Below are 14,244 nucleotides of genomic sequence, written 5' to 3' on the forward strand. Positions count from 1 at the left end.
AAGAACTTTATCAAATGTTAAAGCTTCTAATGACATCAAATAGAAAACGTTTGGAGTCATGAGTACAAAGTAGAGTGACTACATTAACTCAAGTACTGTATTTATTGAGATACTTGTATTTTGACATTGTACTTCTACATTTCATTGAGAAACATTTTAGTCGTTCCTAAACTTTGAGCTTATAAAATGTGCTGCAGGGTCAAAGGTTAAACTATCCAATAAGACACAACTAGATACTGCGTACTACTTCCACATGAATGCATCAATAATAGTATAAAAAAAAATAGTGCAAATAGTTTTAAAAAAAATCTGCTTTGAGTACTTTTAATTACATTTTATGAAGAGTATTTACTCTTATTGAAGTACTTTTCAATGCAGTACTTTTACCGCACTCTGGTGTCTCCCACGGGTGTCACACACGGGTGTCACACTCTGGTGTCACACTCTGGTGTCACACTGGTGTCACTTGAGGAAAACCTCCAGCCGTTCGTGTGACCTGGGGGAAATCCTCCGACCCTCCCTTGTTGCACTCAGACCATTTCGACAGTGAGGTTTTTCCTCAGAGGACACTTCGTTCTTTCAGAGCTTCGCTTCGTGTTTCCTCTCGGGTTCAGACTGAAGTAATCCTGCCCATCATGTTGGCTCAGTCACTTCTGGTCCTCAGCGTCTGGAGGTGGCTTCCTGTCTGTGACGTCATGTCCTCAAACACTGGAGTTAAAGGGCTCCAGACAGATGAATTGAAGCTTCATCCGCTAAATGTTTGCAAACCTTCATCTGTAAAATGTATTGAAAATATTCATCTGAAGAGTTTTTAAGAACTAAACGTGCTCGTGTTGAACGCAGTGGAGTAAAAATGTGATTTTTCTGACATGTTGTGAAATTAGAAAATAGCAGAAATGAAAATAAGTGCATCCACATCGTCCTGCTGTGGAGTATCTGAGTGAATGTGCTTAGTCTCCATCAATGGCTCGTCCTCGTCCGTCCATTCATCTGACTGTAACCTCACAGCTGACTGCTTACAGTAAACAGCTCCGACTCTTCTGCTTTTAACGACACACTCATCAAACCAACTTCTCATTGCGGTCGAACTCCTCCTGCACACCCAGGATTCACACTGCAGCGGGAAGTCCGATTGTTAACCCTTAATCACCGTCACGCTGCAGCAAACAGTGGTTTCACCCAGAGTTCAGGCCTCGTAATGATTCACAACGTTTTCCTGGAAATTTAAATTTTAATCCGCGTCCTGTTTCAATGGAAACATCCTGACAGGAGGTGATGCTTCGGTTCGTTTGGACTGAATACAGGACGGCTGAAGAGAGACAGGAGGCCACATCGTTCATCTTCAGCAGTGAAACAGTCAAAGAATTATCACGTCAACAAAAAGCTGTGCCAAAAAAAATCAGCTTGTTTGATCAGCTCGTCAGGAAGTGATGATGTTGACGCTCCCGCAGTGTTAATGTGCGTTTATTCCGTTTAAGAAAACTCACAAATACACACGTCCTGTATGTGAGCGCGGCAGGCTGCACCGATTTCTGCTAACTGAACATTTCTTCTCGTATTCATACCAGGTCGCATTAAAATGTGAAAATATCTGAACTGCAGCTTCCTGAAAGCTTCCAGGAGAAACTTTCAGCTGAGTTCATGGAGGGAAGGCGAACAGAGCAGAAACGTTTCACAAATTCAGAAACTTTCCCTGTTCAGTGACTGAGCTCTGCTTAATGTTTTCTTCTGTCCACAAGAGGAAAATCATTAACCTTATTGGCTCGTGCTGCTGTTGTTGAGGTGTGTGTGGAGGGAAAAGTCCATCAGACCATGTGGGACAGGTTTATCAGCAGATCTGAAAGTTCATTTTAAACCGTGATTTAATCTCCAAACTGAAAACATTTAGGCAATAAAGTGATTGTTTTACCTGCTTCTGTGCCTCTGCTGAACACGTCAGGTGTGTCCTCACACGCGCTGCGGCTGACAAACCGCAGGTGATGAAGATTGACGCCAACGAAGTCACAGACGGACGTGAAACCAGGAAACGTCTCAACATTTATTCATCATATAATTCTGTGCAATAATACAATGTACAAATAATCCGTGTTACAGTCCGTATCAGAGTTAGATCTGTCGCCACGAGAGGAAACATGAAATACATTCAAGGTCTGTGAAGGCGTCAGCCGCTCTTCAGAGGTCAAAGAGCGAGAGGGAACCGGCCAGGTGAGGCGGGAAAGGTGAGCGTCTCAATGTTTGATCACTGCTGAGATTCAGGCTCTTTGATTTGGTCCGACGTCTGCGTTTGTGTGTTTCAGCAGTGAAATCATTTGGATCATTATTCGTATAAAAGCACTTAAATGTCTGCACCGATGCCACCAGGGCGAAGGAATACCTGTGAAACGATTTCATGTCAGCAAACAGAGAGAATCTTTTCACTGTACACTTAAAATCATCCAGGTGTGGCTCATTTTCACGCCATTCACCACCGAATGGACGCAGGAGAAACACGGTGACGCCGTTTGAGCCCCGAGTCTCCAAAAACCTGCTGTACACCAAACGAATTTACACCACGACATGCTGCTGGTCCAGACTGTGTGTGTGTGTGTGTGTGTGTGTGTGTGTGTGTGTGTGTGTGTGTGTGTGTGTGCAGCACGCTGGCTTCAAATCAAACGCCACAGTCCAATCAGACTCCAGAGAGACGCTGTAACAGCATGCCTTCATCTCACACACACACACACACACACACACACACACACACACACACACACACACACACACACACACACACACACACACACTTTCATATTTAAAGTGAAGTCTGAGATTCTTATAAAAAAATAATGAAAGGCGTAAAAACAAGCTTGTTTTTTTTCACCCGCCGGCACATGAACTCCCTCCTCTGTCACACACATTCATACGACACACTGTACAATCAGCACTTCATTTAGAAATGTCCTCGTCAGTCAGTCGGGTCTTTGTGATGTAACAACCGGCCAATCAGAGCTTATCAGCGTCCTCTAGAAGAGGGTGTGATGGGACAGAGCGTCCTGATGCTGGTGAGCTGCAGCCAACCAGGAAAAGTGCAGGCAGCGCCGGCGTCTGCTGTCAGTCAGAGGAAACACTGCACTGCAGCAATCAGCTGTCAATCAAAATCACTGCTAAACAACTGCACGCCGTGCGTCACATACGAGCCCCCAGTCTGTCAATCAAGTGTCCTTGTCATCTGAAAGTGCAACGCGTAGCTGTCGGACGTCCCCGTCGCTCATCCTGTCTCTGGGATGTGAGGACTGGACCTCCTCGTAGGGGGGCGGGGGGTTGTCAGGGCTTTGGCTGGACAGGAGGGGGCGGTGACTGCCGTCCGACTGGGACGACTGGGGACAGCTGGGAGCCTCCTGAGCCAATAGGAGCTGCGTGGGTCCCGGCGCTGAGCAGGCGGGGAGGCGCTGCCCCCAGCTGCCGTACACCGCCTCCTCATAGGAGGGCAGAGAGACGTGAAGCCCGTCCACCATCAGGTCCAGCTGGTCTGAGGAGCGGCGGCTGCTGGGACACACAGAGATCACTTCATGTAGAACAAGCAGGTGTGTTGTGCAGGTGAAGCGGTGAATCTGACATCTGATCAGGCACATCTCGGCTTTCTTGCTGCTTCATTCATTATCTGAAGCTGTACCCACCCCCCCACCCACCCCCGTGTAAGCACCCTGTGCTGGGAATCACTGCAGGAGATCATCTTTTTACCTGTGTGATTGACAGGGGTAGAGGCGGGACTTGACGACCAGGCAGGCAGTGGTGGTGAGCAGGAAGATGGACACGCCCACGGCCGTCGTGGCCATGCTGGGCATGGAGTCATTCACTCTGTCATCAGAGTTCACGTTCGGACCCTCTGAGGAGGACGAAGTGGAAGAAGAAGGTTTAGATGATCGCATATTCTTACATAATGAAGCGTTTGCATTTAGTTTGTGTTCATGTTTTAAAATATTGATTTGGTCATTAAATAACTGCAGAACTAAACATAACCTGAAGACAATGAGCTGAAGCTGTGGAAGAAGTCTAAAATCACCTGTGTTCCACCACTATGGAAAAGTACCTGAGCAGGTTAAACAGGAACAGATTATCAAATACAACATCTCCAAGAGGAAGTTTGTTTTGTCATGTGGTTTGTCTGTGCCCATGACAATACGGCGGTATCTTTCCGTGAGGCTCTGACAGCGTCGACACAGAGGAAATGTTTAATGGTTATTATGGTGGCTTCGCCCACTTCCTCGTTCTGCGCTCTGACTTCCTGTCGCTGCGTGTTTGAGTGAATGGCGACGGAGGAAGTCGGAACTGGTCTGAGGAAAGTGAAGCTGCTCGCTGCAGAGTCTGAGCACGTCTGCGTGTTTCTGTTAAGTAGGTCAAAAGATAAACTGCTGCTTTGGTTCAGAGGCACAGAACCATCACAACCTCCTGAATTTAGTGATTAAAGGTGACATTTAGAGTCAAATCTGACAGGACAGAGTTTCATTCAGGGGCAGTTTAGTTAAAACTCACACAGCCAGACGGCATCTCACGCCTGGAATCAGCCATGACACATGCTTTAAGTACAGGAAACCCCACTGGGAATCAATCCCCACAGCCCGACCACAACGTTGGCACGCCGTCTGCTTCCTGAACGCTCAAAACAAGAAGGAAGCGTCTCTCATGAAGTGACTAATCAGCCCTAAACGCTGCAATGACTCATTAACAGATAATTGAGGTAATCGCTCAGGAATGCCGTGACGCTGCGGGAAATGTCATGAGTCGTCTGTGAACATCTGTTTACTAATGAAGAAGGGATTTTTTAGGTCACATGACTCGACTCCAGACTGAAGAGCAGACAGCTGAAGCGTTAGAGGCCCCAGGCGGACCTGAACCCCTCACCTGCTGTCTGTGCTCGGCGGGACTGAAACTGATGACATTTTGTTGTGGGTAAACGTTGAATGGATCTGATTTCCTTTACGGTTTGTAAAAAGAGACGAGCCGCCTGTCGCACCAGTGAATCACACCAACACAGCACCACCTCAGCAGAAAGCAAACCAACACGTGTGACTTGTTGGGAGCTCTCACCTTTGATGGGGATGCAGGCAGGTATCGGAGGCTGCCACCTGCCGTGGCGACACCTGGACACGCGCACCTTGTTGCTGATGTGGTATCCGGGCTCACAGAAGAAGTGGATGGAGCTCTTCTGGGGGAAACCTCGACACGGGGACGGATCGCAGCGGAAGCCTCCATGTTCAGGCACCAGAGGGTGAGTGCAATTGGTCAGTCGGCCTGCGGAAACACAAAACACGGTGAGGAGAGCGGATCTTTAAAAGGTGACGGTCTTTGGAGGCGGATCATCCACCTGGAAGCCTCCTCTGCCTCACCCTCCTCTGTAGCACACATGCATTTGTTGGAGCTACTTGGACTCCACCAGCAGCAGATGGAGGTCATTTCCTCTGCGAGGCGTGAGGACGTTTGGTTTAATACCTGCGGTGTGTTTACACATGCATGTAGATGTGAATGTGTGCTGCACGCTGTGAGCTTTTCCAGCAACTCGCTGCTCATTCAGTGAAAAGCTTTGCGTTGAAACACCACCTCAGCTTCACCCACCAGGCAGCCAACACTCTGACCCACTTCCTCTTTTTCTTTACCTTCCACCTTAAAAGTCTGCGTCTGCAGAATTCACCGCCCCCGCAAGCTCCTCAACGCCAAACATCAACATTTGAGAGTAGGTCAAGTGTGAGGTTGAGAGTGGAAAATCACTAGAATTTCTGCAAATGAAGCGACGCGACAAGTGTCGGTTTTCAATGAAAGGTTTATCTTCCTCCAGCGGTTTGATGGCGTCTGAGCAGAAGCTGTTAGAATTTCAGCTTTTCTGAATTCATACAGTCAGAAACAGGAAGGAGGCAAAGTCACAGCAAGTTTGAGGAACAGCCCAAAAAGAGTTTGGCTTCTTTAATTTGACCACAATATAAATAAAAAGAGTGAGCTCGATGAGGAAGGAGAGCTGCGATGAGAAGAGGAAGAGCCTCTGAATGCTGAGCTGAACAGAAAGCAGCTGCATCCTGCAAGTATCTCAAAATCAAACCGCTGATGAACATTTATCTGGGTCGAATTTACAATTAAACTGTAAATGTGGCTGACAAAGGTTTTGAGGTTTCGGTATCTCTCTGCTGTGGTGTATCCCAGTGAAAACGGGGGGGGGTCGTACCTGTGGTGAGGAGCGGCGAGGAGGCCAGGAGGAGGAGTCCACACACCAGACTGACACGTCCACACGGCCACGGGCACAGGACCGACCCAGACATCAAACCAGAGTTCCTGAAAACACAACAGAGATGAAGAGTGAGAAGCAGTGAAGACACACACACACACACACACACACACACACACACGCATGCACGCACGCACGCACGCACGCACGCACACACACACACACGCAGAGGTCTCAGCTCTCACTACAGGGAGCTCTGGTTAAAGGTTTCTGCTGCAGTAAGAGTCTGAAAATAAAAGTGACACCACAGCTGTGAGAGAAAAGTGTTTTCAGTCGAAGTGTGTCGTCAGCTGTGAACCAGCCTGTCGCTGTTTGCTTTAGTCCACAGACGACTGACAAAGCAAACCTGTCACACCTGTCAGCTGCCGAGTGCAACCACACCTCTGCTGGCTTCCCCTGCCGGTCAGCGAGCAGCTGCACTGATGAAGCTCCTCAGATATGAACCGCTGGTGTGACCTCCAACACCTCTGAACTCTGACATGCAAACACACCTTTTCTGCAGCATTTCTTTTAAAACTGTGTCCACGTCATAAAACTTAGAACAGAGCCTTGATGTAAGTCACAGAAATGCATCCGCTACTTGCTTTTATGTCATGATTGTTTGACTTTTCTGACGCAGAGGGACTTTTGTTTATTAATCATTGACTGTGAAACATGGACATCATCTCTGTGATGTCACCCACAGGTTTCTGAAGAGTCACTGTGAAGCTCAGGGGCAAAGAGGTGGAGCGTGGGTGCAGCTGAGGAGGCTAGCTGTCACTCAAAGCAGCCATGCACAATATGGAGGTCTATGGGGATAGACTCGTTTTTAAAGCCTCCAGTGGCCATCTGAGGAGCTGCAGTTTGACGCCTGGGATCAATGAAGTAATCGCTGCAGCTCTGCATTGGAAGTTATTTTTCCTAAAAATGTTTTTCAAGTTTCTTTTTTCCATTTTGTGGCAGAAAACTTCAGCAGCATTTTTTTTTAAACGAAGCTCTTTTTAAATGACAAATGACACTTTTGTGTAACAGCATCACACCGTGCATTCATTGATAATAATGAATGAAGAGCACTTCATTTCCTTGTGAAATGGACCTTGAACGGTGCTTCCGCTTCATCCTCTTATCTCTGATCTAACCTTTCACAGCAGTACCTGCGAACCTGTCCTGATTTCAACCTTTCAGCCGACCTATACTGAAAGCGTCACCTCACACTCTTCACTGTTTCGACGGTGACCATATCGACCACACTGTCACATCTGCAGCAGCTGAGCAGCAACAAAACTTCCTTCACGCTGGAACCACAACAAGCCAAGCTCTTTCTCCAGATGACTTGCACCACGCTCGTCCCCGACACGCACTTCCTGCAGCGAACTAGTACCAGCAGAGCCAGACCTCTGTTCCAGTGCCAGCCTAAATGCCACCGTGTGTGTGCAGATGTGTGTGTAGGTGTGCTTTGTGTCTTTAGTGTGTGTTTTGTGCTTTCATGTCAGGAGAGATGCCAGTCATCTCTGGAGCGGCGAGGGAGGGCCCCCTGCCTCAGCACTGTAGTCACGCTCAGATGGGCTCTCTCACACACACACATACATACACACACACACACACACACACACACACACACACACACACACACACACACACACACACACACACACACACACACACACACACACATTCACAGCTCCATCTTATGTGACCACAGTCTGCGTGGGAGGTCTTAGTCATCGTGGCCCTCTGTGGTATTAGAACTTCTGCTGTAATGTTTGTCAAGTTGGAAACAGGGCGGCTGCACGATTATTGTGACAACAAGATTTCTTCTAAATGAATTTGGCTCCTTCTCATGAGGTAACTGCACGCTGTTCAAGCTTTCTTCTCTTTTTTGTAAACTGGCATAGCAACAAGCCTGTGAAATAGCTGCCTGGCCTCACTGAGAGCGTCTGAATAGACATTGAGATGCATCAGACTCAACGTCACTGTTTGGAGCTTCGAATGTCACTGATTTCACCGTCAGCCGACACAATCTGCCTCTGCTTTGTTGATGAAGAGCAAAATGACTGCCAGCACGTTTCACTGCAGGCGCCTCCACACTTTGGGGGTCCGGGGGTCCTCCTGTGCTGCGGCTGCACAGAAAACTGGTGTGATTTCACAACGTTTTCCTAAAGCAAACGAACGAACGTGTTGTTTTCATGCAGGAAAGGTCAATGAAGTGAAGCGATTCAGGCTTCGATGGAGGCAGCCGTGTTATGTGTACACACTCTCAGATAAGAGCGCCAAACAAACGCCACATTATGTCGTGTGAGTGACGTGAAGCAACATTTGCCGCCGTGAACACTCTGCTGGCTCTTTCTTGGAAATACTGTCTGGCACACAGGAAGTGATGCGTTTTGTGTTTCCAGCCACAACAGAAATATGTTAGGCACAAACAGAGGAAGAGCTGGGTCGTTAGCAAGAGCCATGATGATGATGATGATGATGATGATGATGAAACATCAACGAGAAATCCCAGGAAAAAACATGGTGCAGGAAGCACGTCGCCGGATCTCTGAGACGAGACGTGGGGGTGACCGCTGCAGGCCTGCTCTGACTCAGTGACACCGAGCTGACAGTAAGACGTGTTCACCCACTGAACCACATCTGACGGCCTGGATGATCAGCAGCTGAACTCTGCTCTTTCTGCTCTGCTGCTTTAAATGATTTCTGAACGTGTGAAGCAGGTAAAAGAGCTGAGACCTGTGTGGAGTCTGCCCTGAAACATAAGTGACATCCAGGGAAAAGTGACCACTGAGGCCTGAGGAAAAAAGCATGTAAAGGAAAAAATGTCATACTTGAACTGGAGAACTGCTTTTGCTGTAAAATTAAGATCAACTAAGCCACAAACTGATAAATCGTTTCAGCTCTTTGATGAATATTAACCTTAAATGCTTCCCTGAACTCTAAAAACGTCTCTGACCTGCTTTAAGACACCTGAACTTCGCTCACACCTCCATTAATGAACCTTGGAGGTGATCCCTGTGGATCACTCTCACACTGCAGGGACCACTGAAAACCTCCAGAGACCACGAAGACCTGCGGGAACTTTGCTGTTGTTAATTTTACACATTCAGCATTGAGGAAGGAAACCAAATTTCAACATAAACACAATGTTTTAGTCAGACCACACCTTCAAAACTTCCTCTTGACTGTCTGATTTGGCAGAAGTGGCTCTAATCTGAAGCCAGAGCAGAGGCGAGCTCACACATCAGAGGTCCGTGATGCTCTGAACAACCAGGGACACAATGCATGTGTGGAAGTGCTGATGCTGCAGTGCAGGTCACAGTGTGGGGGGGTGCGGTGGGGTGGGGGGGCTCACTCCAGCCAGCCTCTGTTCTAATGTGTTTATGAGTCCATCAGCAGTTCAAGGTAAGCTGGTTGAACTGAGCTGGAGGCTAATTAAGCCATAAAGTCAGACGTGTTGCACACGTCAGGTTAGCGTGTTCTTCTTATCTGCTGTGTGTGTATGTGACGGTGTGTGCGGTGTGTGCGGTGTGTGCGGCGAGCTGTACCATCAACCTCCCAGAGACGAATAAAGTTGGATTGAATTGCACTTTAAAGTCAGCCAGGTGTTGCTATGGAGAACAAGCCATCGCACCACAGTCTTATCTGTGAGTCAAGTGGTGCCGCTTGAGGTAAGGGAGACACGCGCGCGCGCACACACACACAGATGTGTTTTTACACACCAAGTGTACACCACATTAACACACATCATATCAAGCCAACAGTATATTATGGTGTGCATTGTGTTTTTTTACACACCTCAAATCAGATTTAATCATTGCTGCGAATACTTAATCAATTAATCTGATCGGGAGCTTCAACCAGAGGATGTTGGTCTTTTTCTGGAAGAAAACAATGAACTGACAGTCGACTATCGTTCTGTCCGCCCGCTGACTGATCGACTCAGTTTCAGCTCGGGGTGACATTAACTGTTGAGCTGATGGAAGGCAGGTCTGGATGTGGCAGCCCGGTTCGTCACGTTAAGAGCTCCTTTGTTCCTCATCAGGATGTGATGAAGGAGCAGATAAGCTCCTGTGATCGCTGCCTGTCAGGCCTTTATGGCTGATCTCTTTTATCGCCGGAGCATCAATAATTAACAGGCACCGACTTTCCGTTTACCGCCCAGAACAGCAGATAATATCAAGGCTGCCTGAAGACCAACAACTCTTCATCAAACGGGCAGAAAGCAGCGCTCGTGCTGTTCACACAGTCACGCGAGGACGAACTATCGATACATGATCGGTTCTAATCACAGCTTTGACGCTCAGCTGTCGCCGGCAGGTAAAGGTGAACACCCCCTCCCGTTGAGTGGACGCGTTCAGGCGGGTTAAACGGTAAAAACGTCTCACCTGAGAGCCGTGACAGAGGCAGCGGCGGTGTGATCCCGGGCGGACGCGGCTCTTCACGCGGCACCGGAGCTTCCTGACGCGTTTACCGACAGACGTGAGGATGGAGAGACCGAGGATCAGAGCGCGGCCGCCGGCTGATGATCGCTGCTCCTGCTCGGCAACAAGTGGGAGCTTTTCGGCTGCTCTCGGCCTGACTCATCGATCAGCTGTGTTTGACAGCGACACCCAGGCTTCCTATTGGCCGCTGCGGCCGCCAAACACCGCCCACCTGCGCGGCTCCGTCATTTCTGGAAACGCTCCCTTTTTCTCACCTCTCACCACACACACACACACACACACACACACACACACACACACACACACACACACACACACACACACACACACACACTCCTCATAGTTCTTCGGGAAAAGGAAATTGTGGCGAGTTCCGACATGAAAATAAAAATATATTATATATATAAATATTAGAAGTTAATACATTAAAATAAAAACACGATTCCTGCAAACATGAAAGCCAATAATAACAATACTAATAATATACAGTAATAATAATAGTAGTAGTAGAATAACGCAGTATGAATAATATATATACACACTGTATATTTGTATACCAAGTACTTGTTTGAATCACAGCATGTCTGAGTGCTTGTTCATCCATCCAGTAGTTTAGGAGACATTTCACTGGAAAACACAGATTTGAACCTCATGATGGCGCTAGAGGAAAAGTCTGGACCAGCAGTCATAAGGGCTCATCCTGTGGGAACCATGAGTTTCTCTACCACCTCAGCAGGAGAAGTCAGGGGATGACCGAAGTCAGCTGAGCCAAGCCTCAGGTCATCTGAACGTCTGCACATTTCATGGAAACAGGTCCTTCACAGTAGATCCAAAACTGATGAGATATTTCAGTCTGGACCAGCGTGTTGGACTGACAGACAGACAGACATGCCGCTGACTAAAAATGGATGCAAATCTGAGTCACTTTGTATAATCAGCACTCACATTCTATATAATAACAGTGTACATTCAGCTGGAGCTCGTTTGTCCTTCCTGCATTGTGTTCTGTTTCGTGCTCTGTCTGTGCTGCCACATAAGCAGTGGCCTAGTTTCATTTGTACCAACTGTAGAGAACAATTATCTCCAAGACATCAACAAACTACAAAACCTCCATCCTGTTCTTTAAAGTGCACAAACGCAAACTGATCCCAAATAAACTTTTAACTCTAAACTCTTAAATCGGCCGGTGGAGAATGAAGAAGAAAGACGTGCTTCCTCACTGTCTGCCTTTGTGAGGTCCAGACACACATCAGAACATGCACACAGAGCACACACACACAGCTGTCCTGTGGTCTGTGACAGCCGGCATTGTTTGGAGGGCTCCACACTTCGAGCTCTGCAGTCAAAGCTGAAGAGCTGCAGCCTGCAGAGCTGCTGCTGCTCGGTTTCCTCGACTGATGGGCGACTTGACGGAAGTGCTAAAAATACAACCGTGCTGACTGTGCCTGCTGCTGTAATACAGCACAGCTTCTTCACGGGCTCCATCGACAGCTGCCTTACAGTAGCAGCTCTTCAACAGCACGTGGGCACGTTATCGGACATGTGATTGGTCAGTTAGGTGGCTGAAGGATGACTTTCACTTTAGGCCTCGTCGTGACAACATCAGACACAGCAGAGTTCATTAAGTGTCGGTGCATCATTTCCTCAAACTTTAACGCCTCTAATGTGAAATATGCAGCTGATGGTGTATTTTAGGTTTCTGGCCTTGTTTTGTTTCATGGTTTATGTTCAACAAAGCAGCTCTCCTGTTCTGATTGGTTTGGTTCTGAGCCAATGAAAAGCAGGGAAACTGTCCAGTCTAACAGAATAATAATAACTAAGTCTACATCGGCAGATTTTGGGGTTAATCCTTCATATTCAAAGAGCTTCTGATACACATTTTCCCAGAAAGCGTTTCTCTTCCACGCTGGTGTTTCTGTTTCTGTCATACAAGCTAACATTTAACACCAACATGCTAAATGTTTCATAGTAAACGTATTCATGCATATGATCCAGCTGTTAACATGCAAATGAAATTTTCAGTAGTTTCACCCCGAGCACAAAAGACCCAAGAGGGCCACCGTACAGAGAACGAACCGCTTTGAGCTACGACATGTCCTTTCCACCGTCAGGTTACACTGCAGCTTCATGGTGTGTGATGAGGGTTAGGGCTGAAACGAGGCCGCTCTGCTGACGTCTTCAGAGAACATTTCGAACAAAGAGGAACAGAAAACAGACACACAGACGACTTTTACAAAATCTGTATTTGCAAAAAAAAAAGTAACATTTGCAAAGTGAAGTCTATGTTTTTACAATACCAGTGAAGTTTACAAAAGACGGCGCAGGAACGCTGGAATCTGACGCCTGACCAAACGCGTCACCGCGGGAACACATCGACAAAATCAGCTGTTACACAAGACAAGAGGCGAGTCGACGAGCCACGAGCGTCCATGACAGGGTGAGTTCTTCTGCTTCTTTCTGTCACGTGTGTCATAGAGTAGGCTGGCTGGTCCGCAGTGGTCCTGGTTTCTGACTAACCTCAGTCGTGTTCACTGTGGAAAGTCCTGCAGGGATTTTTCCCAAGAAGCCAGACTCCTCACTTCACAGGACCCCCCCACCCACCCCAAGAAATGTCTGTCAGGATGCCGCTAAGCAAGGCACTAGACCCCTGGCTGCTAATGAGGAAATCTTTAGGAAGCTCTGAGGTGTGAAGCAGGGACACAGTGGAGGAAAAGAAGCCCAGCAGTCCTGCTTCCTGAAAGACCCCTTTGGACCAGACCTCCTTCAGAAACTGCAGCTGAGGTGAGAAGAGCACCGACTCAGTAACCACGAGACAAAACACACCCTGAAAAATCCTCAGTCTGAAGACGAGTCCGCAATTTCAAACTGTCGGGAATGTTAAGGAGAGCCGTCGACCAGCGGATGCGAACAGCGCTCGGAATAAAAACCACATAAAAACGACTTAAAGACGCTTCAGACGTGTGAGACGAGAGGCGTCGCAGCGTCTCCGTTCACCGTCTCCCACAGCCGTAGTGTCAGAATCATAATCCATCAAGTAGTGATTGTAAATTAAGGCATGAACTCATGAATATGCATTCACACACGCACGCACACGCACACACACACAGCAGTTGACTCTGCTCCATACAAACAGAGTTACAGTCGAACTAATGAGCATCAGTCCACCAGCAGCGTGAACAGATTTGGGATTTTCACATTGATAATCAAAGGACAACAGATCAAATGTGGGATGAGACATAACAGGAACACCAGAGACACCTGAACTAAGGGCAGGTGGGGACAACAGAAAAAAAAAAGTCCAGATATTTTGAGGAAAAAGCTGAAGGCCTGACGATCTGAACAGTAACAAACGAGCAGCCTGTCTTCTATGTGCCAGTGAGCAGTGTTGATGCTCCAGGTTTCACCAGTGAGCGTCTTCTTCTCTCAGGTTTTACGGTATTTGAAATGAAAATGAAACCAGTTGAATAAACAGGCGCGTGTTGAAGCAGCCGCTGGGGACCAGCAGGACGGTCAAACTGGTCAAAACAGCAGCTGTATGCTACAGAATGGGCTTAATGGAAATGCTAAAACATCGAT

At 47.6% G+C, this 14,244-nt stretch overlaps 1 protein-coding gene across 2 annotated transcripts; it reads right to left on the minus strand.

Annotated features, from left to right (window-relative positions):
* Nucleotides 1–2,026: 2,026 nt before the first annotated feature.
* LOC143322863 (sushi domain-containing protein 6) lies at nucleotides 2,027–10,798 on the minus strand. 2 transcript variants are annotated; one of them, XM_076734265.1, is made up of 5 exons: nucleotides 10,612–10,798; nucleotides 6,191–6,297; nucleotides 5,065–5,268; nucleotides 3,718–3,862; nucleotides 2,027–3,519 (listed from the first exon to the last, which is right to left on the minus strand). In XM_076734265.1, the coding sequence occupies exons 2-5, from the start codon at nucleotides 6,282–6,284 to the stop codon at nucleotides 3,189–3,191; spliced, it is 774 nt and encodes a 257-aa protein (XP_076590380.1). In that variant the 5' UTR covers nucleotides 6,285–6,297; nucleotides 10,612–10,798; the 3' UTR covers nucleotides 2,027–3,188. The 2 variants fall into 2 exon arrangements, with proteins under 2 accessions (XP_076590380.1, XP_076590379.1); XM_076734264.1 differs by having other exon boundaries at nucleotides 2,027–3,522.
* Between the last annotated feature and the right edge of the window lie 3,446 nt (nucleotides 10,799–14,244).

This window comes from Chaetodon auriga, chromosome 7, assembly GCF_051107435.1.
Source record: "Chaetodon auriga isolate fChaAug3 chromosome 7, fChaAug3.hap1, whole genome shotgun sequence".
NCBI classification, from domain to species: domain Eukaryota; kingdom Metazoa; phylum Chordata; class Actinopteri; order Chaetodontiformes; family Chaetodontidae; genus Chaetodon; species Chaetodon auriga.

Excerpts from the sequence above, each read along its gene's own strand:
- LOC143322863 (XM_076734264.1), bottom strand. The coding sequence starts at position 6,284 with ATGTCTGGGTCGGTCCTGTGCCCGTGGCCGTGTGGACGTGTCAGTCTG. Across the intron at positions 3,863-5,064 it reads TGCCTGCATCCCCATCAAAG|AGGGTCCGAACGTGAACTCT; the intron begins GTGAGAGCTCCC and ends CGTCCTCCTCAG. Across the intron at positions 3,523-3,717 it reads TACCCCTGTCAATCACACAG|CAGCCGCCGCTCCTCAGACC; the intron begins GTAAAAAGATGA and ends TGTGTGTCCCAG.